At 42.2% G+C, this 17,797-nt stretch overlaps 1 protein-coding gene and 1 pseudogene across 1 annotated transcript; one reads left to right on the forward strand and one right to left on the reverse strand.

The window, feature by feature from the left end:
- The first annotated feature begins 1,660 nt into the window (after window positions 1-1,660).
- LOC110503358 lies at window positions 1,661-8,332 on the forward strand (annotated as a pseudogene).
- A 1,531-nt stretch (window positions 8,333-9,863) lies between these two features.
- On the reverse strand, window positions 9,864-13,074 carry LOC110503460 (vacuolar protein sorting-associated protein 37D). The gene is made up of 4 exons (XM_021581798.2): window positions 12,818-13,074; window positions 10,878-11,049; window positions 10,648-10,727; window positions 9,864-10,528 (listed from the first exon to the last, which is right to left on the reverse strand). Exons 1-4 carry the CDS (start codon window positions 12,941-12,943, stop codon window positions 10,019-10,021), a joined length of 888 nt encoding a protein of 295 aa, XP_021437473.2. The 5' UTR covers window positions 12,944-13,074; the 3' UTR covers window positions 9,864-10,018.
- Between the last annotated feature and the right edge of the window lie 4,723 nt (window positions 13,075-17,797).

The raw sequence follows: 17,797 nt of genomic DNA on the forward strand, positions 1-17,797 counted from the left end.
AACCAGGATTTCATCATACATACACAAGCAGTGAAGTTTCAGCTCTGACAGGCCTCCTGTCGTGGGTTCTCTTCCTCGGTGCACACTGTCATTGTGTCTGTGTCTATCTGGTCCAGCTGTGTCTGTAACATTTCACGTCAACCCTGTTTCTTGTCTGCATCGAAGTAGCGGTCCTTGTACCTAGCATCGAGCATGGTGGCGACACAGTAAAGAGGCTCAGAGAGAATTTCACCGAATCGCATGTTCACAGCATGAGAACCAGCACATTCTTGAGCATGCGATACGGCTTTCCTCAGTACAAAATCCTAGTCGACCCACTGTGGTGTCAGACTCAGCACACTCATGGGGCTCACATCGCTGGTCCAAATGTCAGCCGTGAAGCTAATAGCAGTTACGCCCATAGCAAGTAGCTCATGGATGTACGCTTCAACAATACTGTGTAACTCCGCCAGGGCAACATCTGAAAAATAGCGCCTACTTGGAAGTGTGTCCTGGTGCTCGAGGTGCTGGACCAGTCGGCGAAAGCCAACATCATTCACTACAGAGAACGATTGATTGTCAAGGGCAATGAATTCCATTATCTTGGCTTTAATGGATTTCGTCTTTAAGTTGTCTCACAGAAATGTTCTTACTCTTTCAAATGCCTGCTCGGCTTGAACTTGTTTAGTTGTTGGAATTGTGTGCTTAGTTTTTTCTTCTTTTGTTCTAAGTAGTCACTAAACGTCTGGGGGTGATGCACTTTCAAATTAGTAATTAGATTTGTGGTATTTGTTTATCAAGTTGTTTCAAAGTTTCGCTGCTCAATGTTATTCATACAAGTCCAGGATTTCAGGGCCCATAGGGCTCTGGTCAAAAGTAGTGCACTATATAGGGAATAGGGTGCCATTTGGGATGTATCCTTCCAGTAGGGTCAACCATTTTGATTGTGTCCTTTAACACCTTGTTGATGATTGATGGTTGTGAGTCCTGTGTTGTCTCCTTGGCAGGCTGTCTTCTAGCTGAGCGTAGTGGAGGGCTGCCTAGATGTTGTGTGTCCTACGTAATGGCGGACTCTGCTGAACCAGTCACCACAGCTCCCATAGCAGACAGTCACTGCCCTGTTTGAGACCGCCAGCATGAGTACAGGTAGACTACCTTTGTACCATCTATATACGTAGCTTACTCCAAAGGTTTAGACAACACATACTGTTTATTTAATATTCCATTTTAATGGGCCCAAAGATTCAATGGTTAACAATTCATATTATTGATTGTTTGGATGATTATGAACAAATGTGCTGATGAGATTATTGGAACCAGCTTAGTTGAGAATGCCCTCTGTCAGACCATGTCATGATGAACTGATCTACTGTTTGATAAACACAGGCTACTTCTTCCGGATCCACAACAATCCCTTGTGTTCAAAGTCTGGCATAAAGGAGGTACAGTACAGCAATGTAGTAACACACAATAACACACACACAATAGTAACTCTAGCTAACAGACAACAATTCTTGATGTTTTAATATGTGGAATGCTCTTCTTCATTGGTCTTGCCTTTTTAGATGTGGAGTGGGTGATTGGGTTTGCCTCAGTGGACCTGTCCCCTCTCCTGTCAGGCTTCCAGTCAGTGTGTGGCTGGTACAACATCACTGTCTTCAATAGCCAGTGACAGCTCAAAATGTCTGTCTCCCCCCTGAAGGGAGTCCAGGAGCTGCGGGGTCAGAGACAGGCAGTGTGTGACGACTGCAACAAAGACACCTCAGTGAGTACAGCAGTGGCTTTCACTGTTAGTCTGACCCTGAGATGGGAGAAACGGTATTAGGTTCTTCCTAAAGCATCTTAGCATTTAGTAAGTAGCCTTGTCTGAGCCATAACGGCTCATAATAATCACAAAAGGATTTGAGTGCATCAGTGTTTTCTTCTACTTGAAGATCTGTGTGGGTTTAACAGCCGTGGTGTGTGTGTTTATTTGTCAGGCTCTGTTCCAGACCCTCCTCCTCTAGTACCACACCACAGCCACCCACATACAGCAGCTTCCCCTCCCACATCAGCCACTACACAGAGCAGAGGATCAACTCCACACCCCAACAATCTCGACAGGCTGCTGTCAGAAAGGTACTGTAGGGCTCGTCTCTCTAGCTCTGTCCCTCACAATTCTTTCTTTAACATGTAAGAAATGATTTTCAATGAGAAGCAATATAAAGTGTATGGTATCATACACACCTGCCTGAAATTCACTTTGGAGAACCACTTTAACAAATGTAATGGTTACATTGGGGGGGTAGTGGGCCGTCCCACCAGTGCTGCTGCGAGGGACGCCCATCCCTCCAGCTCAGTTCTGTTCTCAGCACTCGGGTACTGTACCTCCTTCCACACCTCACAGGCTGTGTCCCAAATGTAATCCTATTCCCTATGTAGTGCACTACATTTGACCAGGGCCCACAGGGCAGGACTGTGTTTACTGTATACCCACACAGAAAGTTTCACCAATGTAACTTTTCAGTCAGGAATGTGCTTGTTGTGTTTTTGGATGACATCCAGAGGTACTTCAGCTGTGAGTTGTCCACCCCTACCTTCCTCTCTCCAGACTGGATGAGCACAGGGACAGACTCCTCCCAGCTCCTCCTCAAGTCCACCCACCTGGTTGGGGATGTTAATAACCTCATCAGTGGTGAGATGCTTTCACATCTCCTAGATGGTACCTTATTCCCATAGGGCTCTGTTCAAAAGTAGTGCACTATATAGGGACTAGGGTGTAATTTGGGACACAAACCTTGTGGCGAAATCCTGCACGGAGCCTTCACTATGCGCTGCCACTTTAAGAGCGCATCAGCAGTAAGGAAGGAGGAATTAAATACTGCTCTTTCAGCCCTCTGGGAGGGAGCTCTTGGTTGGCGCTACAGTTTGATTGGGTGTGCTATGCTGCAGATGTCCTTGTTCATTTTCAGCGTGTGTAGTTTATGAAGTATTTAACTCAATCATTGCTGTGACCGCTCTAGGTCGTGGTTGTTATCGTTTGGGACCGCAGCCGGTTATGGATTAGTAGCAACTTTGTTGCGAAGCTTCCGGCACACCTGAAGACCACAGCTAAGATCTCTTGTTCTTCCCTCCATCGTTCCAGTGCTTTACCCTGCAACAGACTTTCTATTTTTCAAATACACTTCCCATTGAAGTTCATTAAAGCTGGACTATAATTGCCCTGCCAGAAGTATTTGGGTGCATATTTTAGTTAAAAGGAAGGTTGCTTTCAAGTTGTGTATTGTATTTTAACTGTATTGGGATGGGGTGTACTAATGACATGTGGCAGAGAAGATTGTGGACATTTTAAGGCCTTTGTTTTGTCTATGAACACCCCCCACATTCATACCTTCTGCACTCCTCCACTGGAAGGTAATACAGATTATTGTAAATCCTCTGATGACAGGGTTCTTGTAAATTGTTTCTAATGAAGTTACCGTTCAATTGATCTGCCATTTATTATTGTATGAGACATTATTGATGGGGTTACCCTGTGCTGTGAAGTGTGTCTTCTATTTTCTCTCCACTGGCTATCTGGCAAACAGGCTACCCTTTAGGCAGTCTCTTCTGCTGATGTGTGTGGGTCTGATAGTGGTACTCTCTCTATTCTACTCTTTTCCTTTCGGCATGGTTAATACCTGCCTGGCGCTCAAACAAAATCTTTATATTTACCCCTCTCTAATAAATACCGCTACAACCTATCCAAAGGGCGTCCAAAATCTGTTACTTAATGTGTAAGTCTTGGGGATTTCCTTGTTGATTACATTATTATTATTACTTATTACAGTCAGGCCACTCAACACTTCCCTCTCCTTTCTAAAAGGTCTACAGGAACATAATTGCATGGAGACGATACTGTAACGTCTGCTTCCAACTCTCACACTCAAACACGTAGATCCCCCTGAACACAGCTCACTTTCCAGCTCACACTGTCAAACACACAGATCCCCTGAATGCTGCTCACTCTCCAGATCCCAATCCCCTGAATTCTGATCACCTGTTCACACACCTGTATGTCATCGCACACTATTTAGTTCAGTTCTTTGCACCCTTTTATTGTGAGGTATTGTTTGTTTTGTGAGCTCTGTTTTTCCCGTAATTTAATCCTGTGTATGATAGTTTTGGCCTGCCTCACTAACGACGCCTTTTGCCTATTCCCTGCCTGTACTTTAGCCTATCGGATTTCCTGTTATCTCCCGGACGATGTTACTAGCCATTTCCCTGCCTGTACTGTTGCACTTTTGGACCCCTTGTGTATGACCTTCTGCCTGCCCCTGGACCCAGCTACCTGCCTCCTCCTGTGTATGACCTTCTGCCTGCCCCTGGACCCAGCTACCTGCCTCCTCCTGTGTATGACCTTCTGCCTGCCCCTGGACCCAGCTACCTGTCTCCTCCTGTGTATGACCTTCTGCCTGCCCCTGGACCCAGCTACCTGCCTCCTCCTGTGGTTTTATACAATTAACACCTGCTGCACCCTGCACTTAACCAGCTCTCTGTCTCCCATCGTGTTCATTACAGATGAGGAGGCAGTGGTGTAGCCCAGGCCTCTGAATGAGGTCACATCTCTAACAGACAGAACCAGCCCCTTGTCCCGCCTGCTGTCAGACCCAGACCTGGCCTCTCTGGATAGGCTGGAGGCACCAGAGGAGCACCAAGCCTTAGACTACTCCTACCACCCCAGCCTCACCCAACAGGGGGGGAGAGGGAGAAGTTGGGTCTACAGACTGACACCCTGGAAGCTTGGAGCTCTGGTGAGCCCATAGGCAGTACACTAGAGGAGAGGGAGCAAAATGTTTTATTTCCTTAACTTACCTTATTTGCACTCACTGTATATAGACTTTTTGTTTTCCTTTGTTCTACTGTATTATTGACTGTATGTTTTGTTTATTCCATGTGTAACTCTGTGTTGTTGTATGTGTTGAATTGCTACGCTTTATCTTGGCCAGGTCGCAGTTGCAAATGAGAACTTGTTCTCAACTAGCCTACCTGGTTAAATAAAGGTGAAATAAATTTTTAAAAATGAACACAATGGTTGACATTTAAATATTTGCAGTGAAGACAGAAGAGACCAAGAGAGCAGCAAAGATATTTGCATCTCATTTTAAGGATGAACATTAGCACTTTCTCTAAATACTATTTGATATTGTGTCGTGATGTATATACGGTTGGGTGTATGTTTTCTAAAGGTTTATGAATGTCCACACATCTTGATTAGTCGCTGCTCATGTACAGTGCTTTCTAATTATGTAAAGAATGTGAATTTAATTTAAATATTGGTTTTATTAATTAAATGGTTTGCCAGTGTAACTGATGTTTTTCTGTGTATTTATTATTGCTGTGTGCACCCATGATCAAGGATTGTCACAGGGGAAGAAAAAAATTCAAGTAGTCAACAGGATTGACAAACCTGTCTGGTTGTCCTTGTTTTTCCAACAAAGGGATAAACAGTTTGTTCTTAAAGTGATGTCACCTTTGTTTGGATTTCTGCAGGTGTCCGGGTTAGTGGGCTAGTGTTCTATTCTGTGTCCCAAGGCAGTCACACACTATTCAAGAGCCACTTCTGTTCCTGATACCAGAGACTGCTCAGGCACACAGCCTATCAAGGACATGTATGCATTGGCTGAGTAGATGGGTGGCCACACCACTTATGGAGTGTTACATGATTATTATAAAGTCTAAGTTGGGTCTATGCTATTTCAACTAGTCTTATTGCCTTGGCTCCCTGCTGCAAATTAAATTCATTGTTTGTAAGACCTACGGTATCTTGCAAATCGGTTTGTTCAGTATTACTGAAGGTTACCAATTTTTGATAGATATAACTAAATGCATGTTTTTAAGGTTCAACAGAACATTGACTGTTATGATCTGTGAAACTGACATAATTTAGCATAATGTATTTTGCCTTAGACCGCTGCGCCATTCAGGTATGCTGGTATGGTCATTGCAATGTAGCCATGCTTTACATAATGATTGCGTAAAGGTATTCTGTCTTGATTAAATAGTCACTAGGATTACTCTCAAGACAGATGAATTAACACTCGTGTTTGTCTTTCTTAGATCCAAGGCGATTCCAAGTCCTCTGAAGGGAAGATGGTGAAGTACAGAGGTGTGGTTTGGCACCATCAACACCATAGTGAAGACGGAGGGGCCCAGGAGTCTCTACAACGGCCTAGTGGCGGGTCTCCAGTGACAGATGAGCTTTGCCTCGGTCCGCATCGGTCTCTGACTCCATGAAGCAGTTCTACACCCAGGGAACAGACAGTACGAAACATACATTTTCAGTATAAAATATCAGTTTATTGATCTCTCAATCACATTTTTATCTGAGTTGGTGGAAGTAGAATATAAGGAATGTGGCTGAAAGAATATGGCTTGGTGTTTTATGACTGCATATCTCATCCTCGCTACTCCTCTCTACTCTCATAGATGCAGGCATTGGGAGTCGGCTGGTGGCAGGCTGTACGACCGGGGCCATGGCAGTAGCCTTTGCTCAGCCAACAGACATGGTGAAAGTGCAGTTCCAGGCTCACGTAAGGGGAGCCGAAGGGGAAGGGGTAAAGAGATATAGCGGCATCATGGATGCCTACAGAACCATCGCCAGGACTGAGAGCATCAGAGGACTCTGGAAAGATAGGCCGACTGCAATTAGAAACACTACTTTTGCTTTACATGCATAAAAAGAAGATTCTGAAGTTATAATTGACAGTTTCATTAAAAATGTATCTTCCAGGTTGTGGCCCAAACATAACTCGTAACGACATAGTGAACTGTTCGGAGCTGGTGACTTATGACATCATCAAGGAACTTATCCTGAAGTATAACATCATGACTGGTAGGCAGGCATTTGTTTTACACCTACACGTTTACATTTTAATAGTTACAATTACTTCAAAGTGTATATTAAGTAATATAATTTGTAAGTTTTATATATTTTTTATTTTTACAGATAACCTGCCCTGCCATTTCACGGCAGCCTTCAGTTCTGGATTCATCACCACTATTGTGGCGTCTCCTGTAGATGTAGTGAAGAACCGGTTCATGAACTGTTCAGCTGGAAAATACAACGGTACTATTAACTGCGCTGTTACAATGATGAGAAACGAGGGACCCAAAGCCTTCTATAAAGGGTGTGTAGTGATCAAAAGCCAAATTGCTTTCAAATCATCTTTAGCTGAATCAAGACAATTCCAAGATATGAACAGTGAATTAAGCAAATCGTTCTGCTTGGTTAAATAATCTGATTCTCCTTCCCCTTCAGGTTCATGCCTTCTTTCCTTCATGTTGGCTCCTGGAACATTGTAAGATTTGTCACAAATGATCAAATCAAGATGCATGTGATGAGATCTCAGCAGTCTCTTTATCTAACCTGTATCATCCTGACGGACTGCTGTGTGGATTTCTCCTACTGACTATGATGTTCAAAACTATGACCGCTTGTACAGGCAGAGCACATCTTCATTTAAAGGAGGAACCACACAAGTATTAGCCTGGTCCCAGATCTGTTTGTGCTCTTGCCAACTCCATTGATGTCCTTGTCAAGCCTTGACAATGATTGACAAGGAGTTGGCATGATGGCACAAACAAACTGGCACTCAGGCTACGAGTCTGACTTCTGTACAGGAACATACACCCCCTGCAGGGATGTGTGACCCCACGTGTATCCATGATGCCTTGTACCAGAGACTATGGGCCACACACAGACTATTGATACAACTTTGTGACTCAATAATGGAATTAATGGCCCGACAGACTAGCGTCGGTTTATGTAGCTTGTGTTTACAGTAGGTTAGGGATGATATATTATGCTTCCCCGCTGGTCTATAAGGTTCATAATGTGACCATCAAATGTTATTTAAGTTATGTATTATGCCTATTTGTAACGTGAGAACTTTTCCTCAAAACATCCATAATCATTTATTTTTTGTTTAATGCCTAATCCTGGTGGTTTTGTATTCATAACAAATAATCCAACATTCTAGTAAGCAATCCAATGCCATAACCATTAGCTTTTAGATAAGGAGGTGGTACTGTTCATATTACCACTGCATGTGAAGTTGTTTTATAATACTTTATTACTGCTGGTATACAGTAACTGACATTTTGGAACAAGTCTTGAAGAGTCCAAAATAATTATGAATGTTGGATGTCCTAAATATGTTATTTATTATGTCATGTTGTGCTATTTTAGGAGTAAAATATAATTTATTATTAGTAAAATAACTACATGGTTATTTGGTTGTCTGTTGTAGCCTTTTTCTGCTTAGTGTTCAGAGTTGAGTGCCAAATGACTCCGTATTCCCTATTGAAATCACATGTATTTGTCCCATACTTAGTAAACAACAGGTGTAGACTAACGGTGAAACGCTTACTTATGGGGCCTTTTCCAACAATGCATAGTTAAATATAAATGTAAAAAAAAATGTAAATAGTGACATGAGGAATAAATACACAGTGAATAACTAAGTAAAAAGAAATGAAGCTAATTACAGGGAGTACCTGTACTGACTCGATGTGCAGGGGTGCACTACTTTTGACAGGGCCCATGGGGAATAGTGTGCCATTTGGAATGCAGAACACAGGTGCTTGTTAGTTAGAGAACATTCACAGAACTAGGTCAGCCAAAGCTGCCCCACATGTATTCTTACACTATTAAACCCCTCTAAGAGTCACCCAATACCTACTATACCAACGGATAGTGACACAGATACCCCATAATCCCTATACACATAGCTAGTTGTTCTAGGAAGGAAACATAAACACCCTCATGAAGATGTATTCCTGAGTGATAGCCTTATTTGGTACTGCTGTGCATTGAAGAGGTTCCTTACAGATACTTTTCAATGATGGGATAGTGTCATTAAATCTAAACTCCTTTAGTAATTGTGATCCTTTGTAGCATCATTTGTTGCATGCAAATTGTATCTAGTGCTCACCTATTGAAATAAAATAACTTGAGCCCATTAACTTCAACCAAGAAAGGAGAGACACAGAGATGTGGAGTTGACAGGCGCATGATGATTAGATGACAGATGAGAAAATTGCCCAATTTGAGCCGCTTAGGACAATAGGGGCTGCTGACATAGCTGTAACAGAAGTAAGCTGTCTGACAAAGGCCTTCACATCCTCCGCATCACTAATCAGCCCCTGTAAACTCACTGGCCTCTCTCTGACAGCTAATTAGTGCAGTGAGCTTGATTAGGCTAGATGGCAGTCTGGCTAACCCTATGGCTGATCAGGCGAATCCTTGGTCTGGTGATCCACGTAACTGGGGGAACAAATGACAGCCACTGAGTACTGTAGACAGTGTTAGTCATTCAATGGAATCAGGCAACTGTGCTTTCATTAAAAAAATGTCAAAGACTCCACTCACCCAAGTCATAGACTGTTCTCTCTGTTACCGCACGGTCCTAGCGCCAAGTCTAGGACCAAAAGGCTCCTTAAGAGTTTCTACCCCCAAGCCCTAAGGCTGCTGAACATCTAATGAAATGGCTACCTGGACTATTTACATTGACCCCCCCCCCCCTGTATTGTAACCTGGATTTTCGGTACAATGATTCAACATTAGGTTTGGATGTAATAAAAAGTATAGTGAACATGTGTAATTTTGAGGCTTGAAGAAACTGTCAGTTTGACAGTTCTAGATGTGGTCCTTGGCTGACCTTAGCAAGAGTCTCTGTGGAGAGAGGATGATCTGAGCTATCAAATATAGCTAGGTGAAGCGTTCAAGTTCACCTTGTGACCCACTGCACTGAGGCACAGTGAGTTCAGGGTTTTCCTAACCCAAGAAAGCATTGATGCCTACAGTATGATGTTCCAATGACATGAGGGGAGCCTGGATATGAAACAAAACCCACAATGTGTTTATTCAACGCTCTTAATCAACTTGTTTCTTTTGTCAATCAATTCTCAATGAACTTGTTTCACATGTGGGGTACTGTTTTACAGACACAATCATAAAGTACACAAATTCATTATAGTCCAGAGAGTAACAGTTGATGTCTTTTTTTACCCAACAGTGTCAATGTGGTGGTGGGTCCTGCTGAAGATGTCTGGACTGTATGTTGTTGAGTCGCTGCAGACGTACAGGCCTGGCTGGCCACCTGGGAGCATGTCCCTTTCCATACACTCTAAGGCCCACAGGTTGACATGTGTCAAAAGGTGAGGCTACAGGCCTCATAAGTTGAGCATTGTTGATGATGTGGTCACTCAGGGGCGGTAGATATGGACCCATCCGGAAGTGGACCGGAGCAGAGCTGACAGAGTGGTAGACATTAGGCAGAATAATAGCAGGGGTGAGGCCATAGAAAACATGGCAGATATTGGGATGGGGGCTCAGGGGGAAGTAAACTGATGGCTCCCTACTATTGTGATTCTCAGTGGGCCTTTGGGGTTTGTGTTCAGGCTTGATAAACTCTTGGATTTTCTCTGCCTGAACCAGACGAATATGGTAGAGCTTACAAGATCTTTGACATGACTCCACAAAATGCTCCAGGGATATTTTCCCATCTGTGAATCTCTGTGAGAGAGCCTATAAGATAGAAAGACACAATGTTTGGTATAGTCTACTATTACACTCAAATATGATATTAATATGATTGCTTAATTGATCATTTGATCATTTGTGTTACACAATTAGTCCAGCCTTACATCACATTCTTCTTCAGAGTGGGCCAGCTTGTTCAGAAGAAGCCACTGGACCATGTGAAGGCTTTGTTTCTCTACTAAAACTACCAGAAAGGCAACAGTAGATTTGTATAATGAAAGGGGCATAAGCACAGTTGTGACTAACTGACAAAATTGCAGAAGTAGTTAGTGAAAATGGCAAGTATTCTGAAACTTTGATGTTCCCAAAAATAATACAAAACAATTTGACTCACCAAGTTGGTTCTGTTTGGCTTGGATGATATTGGTGAATTTCTCCAGTTCCTGGTACTTCTTGGCTAACCATAGCTTACCAGTATTGAGCTCTGGCTCATGAGAGAGACTGGTCTCTGCCAATCTACTGTTGGAGACCAACACAGTCTCCTTTGCTCCCTGAAGCCCCTGAAACTGGACAGGATAATGACATTCAAAAAACATACAGTACATTCGGAAAATATTTAGACCCCTTCACTTTTTCCACATTTTATTCTAAAATTGATTAAATAAAACATGCTCCTCATCAATCTACACACAATACCCCATAATGACAAAGCGAAAACAGGTTTTTAGATTTGTTTGCAAAATTATAAAAAATAAAAAACAGAAATACCTTATTTACATAACTATTTGGATCTTTGCTATGAGACTCAAAATTGAGCTCAAGTGCATCCTGTTTCCATTGATCATCCTTGAGAAGTTTCTACAACTTGATTGGAGTCCACCTGTGGTAAATTAAATTGATTGGACATGATTTGGAAAGGCATAAGGTCCCACAGTTGAAAGGGCATGTCAGAGCAAAAACCAAGTCATGAGGTTGAAGGAATTGTCCATAGAGCTCTGAGACAGGATTGTGTCGAGGTACAGGGGAAGGGTACAACAAGTGTAATTGAAGGTCCCCCAGAACACAGTGGCCGCCATCATTCTTAAATGGAAGAAGTCTGGAACCACCAAGACTCTTCCTATAGCTGGCCAAACTGAGCAATTGGGGGAGGGCCTTGGTCAGGGAGTTGACCAAGAACCCAATGGTCACTCTGACAGAGCTCCAGAGTTCCTCTGTGGAGATGGGAGAACTATCCAGAAGGACAACCATTTCTGCAGCACTCCACCAATCAGGCCTTTATGGAAGTGGCCAGACGGGAGCCACTCCTCAGTAAAAGGCACATGACAGCCTGCTTGGAGTTTGCATAAAGGCACCTAAAGGACTCTCAGACCATGAGAAACAAGATTATCTGGTCTGATGAAACCAAGATTGAACGATTTGGCCTGAATGCCAAGCGGCATGTCTGGAGGAAATCTGGAACCTTCCTTACAGTGAAACATGGTGGTGGCAGCATCATGCTGTGGGGATGTTTTTCAGCGGCAGGGACTGGGAGACTAGTCAAGATCGAGGGAAAGATGAAAGGAGCAAAGTATAGAGAGATCCTTGATGAAAACCTGCTCCAGAGCTCTCAGGACCTCAGACCGGGGTGAAGGTTCACCTTCCAACAGGACAATGACCCTAAGCACACAGCCAAGACAACGCAGGAGTGGCTTCGGGATAAGTCTCTGAATGTTCTTGAGGGGCCCAGCCAGAGCCCGGACTTGAACCTCATCGAACATCTCTGGAGAGACCTGAAAATAGCTGTGCAGGGACACTCCCCAACCAGGCTGACAGAGCTTGGGAGGATCTGCAGAGACGAATGGGAGAAACTACCCAAATACAGGTGTGCCTAGCTTTGTAGCGTCATACCCAAGAAGACTTGAGGCTGTAATCGCTGCCAAACGTGCTTCAACAAAGTACTGAGTTGAGGGTCTGAATACTTATGTAAATGTAAAATTTCTACAAACCTGTTTTTGCTTTGTCATTATGGTGTATTTTGTTAACATTGATGAGGGGTAAAAAAATAAATTTAATCCATTTTACAATAAGGCTGTAATGTAACAAAAACATTTGGAAAAAGTAAAGGGGTATATTTTGTCATATCTTACTAATGATACTAATTATATCCTGTATTTGGTCATATTTTACAGGAGCGAATAACTATATTGCAATATTTGCTGACCTTAAAAAATATGCCCATTCTAATGTAAATTAAACGTTTCATCATTAAAAAACAAGAAGGAAAACACTCTTTATACACACACAGTAACCACATCAAACTGTGTGTAAGATTTTCGGTAAATAAACGGGAAATACCTTTTGGCTGAATCTGATGATCTGGCTAATTTTTTCTTCATCCCGCAGAAGCTCCCGCAATTCAACAGTCCTCAAAACCCTTAATTGGTCAGTTACTGACTTTGAGTCGAAATGCCAAGGCATCATGTCCAAGCAACAGACCTTTGATATGGAAATGTTCCTTTATTTGGACCCCATGATGCGCACCAGATGCTTAATTACGCACGAGCATCACCCAAGTCACCCGTAATGTCATGACAGTGACATTATCTTCACCATCAAACTGCAGTTTACCCGTCCAATGAAGAGCAACATAGAAAGCGCTCTAAAATAAAGATGGTATGTGTCGTCCTCTACTGTAGGTTTTGAGAAGCACACGCGTTTCTGAGATGAGTACTGTATTACCAGTACATCGCGGGAGGGTCGTAACTAGTTACCCCAGCCACAAAGTCATAAACCCCGCCTATTTGTAGGGGTAGCGTTCAGGCTCACTCTAAAGACATCAGGGCCAATCAGAACACTCCGTTTCCTATACGGTCATTGCTATTACGTATCCTTTGGACGTCACTACATTGAAGTTAGTACCACCCTGCATCCCACTGCTGGCTTACTTCTGAAGCAAAACAGGGTGGGTCCTGGTCATTCCCTGGATGGGAGACCAGATGCTGCTGGAAGTGGAGTTGGAATGCCAGTGGGATGCACTTTTTCCTGTTTTAATTTTTTTTTTTATGTCCCATTGCTCCAGGGCAGTGAGTGGGGACATTGCTCTGTGTACGGTCTTTCAGAGGGGACACTGAACAGGTGTCCTCTGTGGACACGAATATCCCATTGCCTTTATCGTAAGAGTAGGGTTGTTAACCCTGGTGTTCAGGCCAAATTCCCAATCTGACCATCATGGCCACCTAATCATCCACAGCTTCCAATTGGCTCATTCCCCAGGTCTTTGCTGTAAAGGAGAATGTGTTCTCAGTCAATTTACCAAAATAAAATGTAAATGGTTAGGGTTTGGGGTAGCTGTGTGAAGCTAGCCACAATAAGGATTAGCCACATTAGTGGAATTTGCAGTTTGCCTTTAAAATAAAAGTTCCCCATTGAAAGTGATACAAATAGTGGAATAGTGCCATCTTTGAACTAGATAACGCTAATCAAGGTTGGAATCAATTTTGAGACTGCAGCTTCGAAATATCAGCCTACAGAGAGAAGGACGAGATTGGTCACCCACCGGTTGATCGTGATTCAACATCGATTAATTATTGAAATAATGAAACCGTCGACCGCATAAGTTGTGTTGCCGAGAGCTTAACTGATAATGAAAAAACAGAGATCTTATATAGGCCCTAAATACTTAGTCAGTCATTTTTACCCTTCCCATAAGCCACCATGGTCCGTCCATCTCCTGGTTATCTGCACTGGATGTTGTTTTACTAACAACTCCGCTTAGTTTCCCAGATGCCAGGATGATGAGACAATGAGGCATTGTTCTAAACTCTTCCAGGCTCTCTCTATCTCGGGTCACAGACACCACATCTTGTCTATAGAATGACAGCTTTTAGGTTTTTATCACCAAGTCATTGTCAGCTCAAGCTATCCCTAGCAAACCCCATTTCCTTAATCAGACGCCCAGACTAACTGCAGGAAGCTAGAGTGGAAACCATCTCTTTAACACAGCATTAGCAGAACATAAATATCTTACTGTTTGTTAAATAAAGAGTTGTTAAATATCCACCAGGTAAATATGTATTTTTTCTGACACACCACTCAGCGCTACAACAAGCACTGCAGCATTAATGAATGAGTAGGAAAGTGTATCTATAGGCTTGCATTGTTGTTGTTGTTATTATTAGCAGCTTGGGTCTTTTTTAATATCAAGGAATATTTCTCTTTTTCTGTTCATAGGAGTAACAACATGAATGTGTGGATGAGGCAAAAATAATGTGGTGCGACTCGAGATTCGCCATCAGTTGGAAGATGGTGCCCCTTTTTGGTCAGTGTCAGTGGAGGAAAGGGAGAGGGGAGGGATGTTGAGAGGCAGACCTTCAATCTGCTGCTCTCTCCCTCTGCTGAGACTGACCATCAGATACAAGCACCATCAGCCCAGTAAAATAAAATATTGAAATGTATGCTCACTCAGCTGTGCCTCACAAGTACTGTAATACAACAATGGATCTACTACCAGTGTGATCATATAGCTTACCTCAAATTTTAGAATATAATGTTTAAAAAAATGGCCCGAACAACAATGCATTGGCAGGGCAATTCAAGCAAAGCTAATATGCAGTGATAATGTATTGGGCCTATAGCTTACTGCAAATAACTAATCTCTATAGTACTGTTTTTAATTGGTTAATGTTGCATAGGCTTACGTCATGTTTAACATTTTTTTAGTGGTAGATCTCGGGTTGCATTTTGTCTCAGAAAGTGACCTTGACTCAGTGATCTTAACACTATCAATGTTTCCCTTTACTGTGGCAATTGTGAACGAATCAATGCAATACCATTTTGTTGTAGGCGGAACTCATCTGAGTAGGATTCTATTACATTGACACGCATGACTCAGCCCACACTCTACACAGGCCGGTGTGGCACAAACAATCAGAGCTGAAGTAGACCTATATGCAAATAAACCATTGCCATATATGGATTTGTGCCATTTACTTTCAACTGGATTGTGTTTACAGCATGAGTGGTCATGAGTAGATGCACATGTTTTAAGATCAAAGCGAGAGCTGCATGTAGCCACGTGCACATTTTGTTCATATCCTTTGCTAGTTAGTGAATTATTAGCACAGGTATAGATCATTTGTAATCAAAAATAGGGGAGTAATTGCTTTCTACAAGAGCACAAAAGGTATACATTTTTGACATCTTTGAAAAGCGAGTAAGGTAAAGAGCTTTATTTTGTCTTAAAGGGTCAGTGTTGTATTTTGAGACAGGCTGTAATAAACTAAGTAGCTAATAGACAGAGGATAGTATAATTTGTCTGATTCTCTGTAATAATGGTATGAGAATAATAATGCATTTTATTTTGTAAAGTGGTTTCTTGCATCAAACAACACCACAGTATTTTCAGTCACCTCCTTGTCAAAAGGTCAAGTGGATAAACAGGTTAATGTCAAGTCCTGCATGTTTGTTTCAAAAGTCTCATGGAATGTAGGCCTACATTGAACACCACACATTGGATGCTACTGTAGGCTGAATGATAGAACAGCTATTTCCATGTTAAAATGTTATGGGATGCATTTTCTCCATTGTTTTTGATGGTAGGCCACTCTGGTAGGCCTACATTATGATCAAATAGCCACAGTAGCCTACATGACCTCTGTTAAACCTGTAACTTAAAGTGGGTAGAGCCTCAGTGTTCACAGTAAACACGCACTGGAATTTGCACAGAAGTTTGCGCTCAGCAGACCTGAAATTTGCTCAGTGCCTGAAAGAATTAGAGTGAACATTAGTTGGAATGTTGTTATATAAATTCAACAAAAGACAATAATTAGTTAATTTGGCACAAAAAAGTAAAAATCTGTTGAAATCGCACTGTGGCTGAGGGTGGCAGTCATTAGAATTGCATTGGGGGCATACTTACAGTATGTGCACTGTACAGCCTTACTTATGGATCTTGGGTCCATGAATTGGGGTATCAACATACTCAGTGACACCCACAGATTACAATTCTGAAGAGTTTACACAAATATTAGCCTAGCAGGTGATATTAGGGAGCTTGAGCTGTGGGAAATCACCTCACTAAGAAAGCCTATTGTGCATATTGACATTCATATTGCACATTAAGCTCACCAGTCAACCTATTCCACGTATATTGAACAATCATATTGCAATGTTCAGCCTTACCTATGGATCTTGGGTCCATGAAATGGGGTATCAGCCTACTCAATATGATATAATATACATACAGCAGGTTGACTGGTGTGCTTAATGTTGTTAATTTCTCACCGGTTTCAAAGTTCCGCAATAAGTGCTAAGATGCTCATATTTGTGTAAACTCCTCAGAATCTGTTGGTATCACTGAGTAGGCTGATACCCCAATTCATGGATCCACGATAGGTAGGTAAGGCTGTACAGTGCATATAAGTATGCCCCCAATGCAATTCTAATGTCTAATACATCCACAGTGCAATTTCTACTGTTTTGTACACGTTATTTTATTTTGTGGAATTTATATAACAACATTCAAACCTTGTTTAACATTATCTAGTCCAAATATAGCATAATACACTAGTATTATCCATTTGAAACACTTTCAATGGGGGACCTTTATTTTTAAGGAGAACTGCAAATTCCTCTATAGTGGCTAATCCTTATTGTGACTAGCTTCCACACAGGTCAGTCTACCTACTGCAGCAAAACTGTACACAGTATTGCCTAAACCAGTTAAGAATAAGATAACTAATAACAATACAAGTAAATAGCTATATCTTAAATTGCTGCAAAATGTGACTGGGCTTGTTGTAAATTAACTTTACATCATGTCTATTCTAGTTTGATATGTTGCTGTCACAACAAGTTATTACATCTGATTAGCGCAAACCTCACCGCTCAGGCAGTATCGATCAGAGAAGAGGTTACAGGAGAATGCATCCACATCGGTCTCTGGATTAATGACATACTGTACCACTGTGAGACAAATGCAATGGAGGGGTCTTTTGCAGCCTGGTTTCATCCAAGACACTCAAAGTAGTATGATATGTTATGTTTGGTATGGTTACATAAGACAGGCAATAACAAAAACAGGATGGTTGGGCGGGGTGGATGGATGGATAGGCGTATAACACGAACGTCTGACAACCCAACAGTTACGTGTTTGAATCTCATCATGGAGAACTTTAGCATTTGAGCTAATTAGCAACTTTGCAACTACTTACTACTTTTTAGCTACTTTGCAACTATTTAGCATGTTAGCCAACTCATCCCCTAACCCTAACCTTAACCCTTTAACCTAACTCCTAACCTTAACCCTAACCTTAACCCCTAACCTAGCTAACATTA

The sequence above is a fragment of the Oncorhynchus mykiss genome, chromosome 24 (genome assembly GCF_013265735.2).
Source record: "Oncorhynchus mykiss isolate Arlee chromosome 24, USDA_OmykA_1.1, whole genome shotgun sequence".
Lineage (NCBI taxonomy): Eukaryota > Metazoa > Chordata > Actinopteri > Salmoniformes > Salmonidae > Oncorhynchus > Oncorhynchus mykiss.

Bases quoted from the DNA above. Each gene is read 5' to 3' on its own strand.
- LOC110503460 (XM_021581798.2), bottom strand. From the start codon at position 12,943: ATGATGCCTTGGCATTTCGACTCAAAGTCAGTAACTGACCAATTAAGG. The intron at 10,728-10,877 runs GTGAGTCAAATT...CCTTTCTGGTAG, and splicing joins AGCCAAACAGAACCAACTTG to TTTTAGTAGAGAAACAAAGC. The intron at 10,529-10,647 runs GTAAGGCTGGAC...TCTATCTTATAG, and splicing joins ACTCTGAAGAAGAATGTGAT to GCTCTCTCACAGAGATTCAC.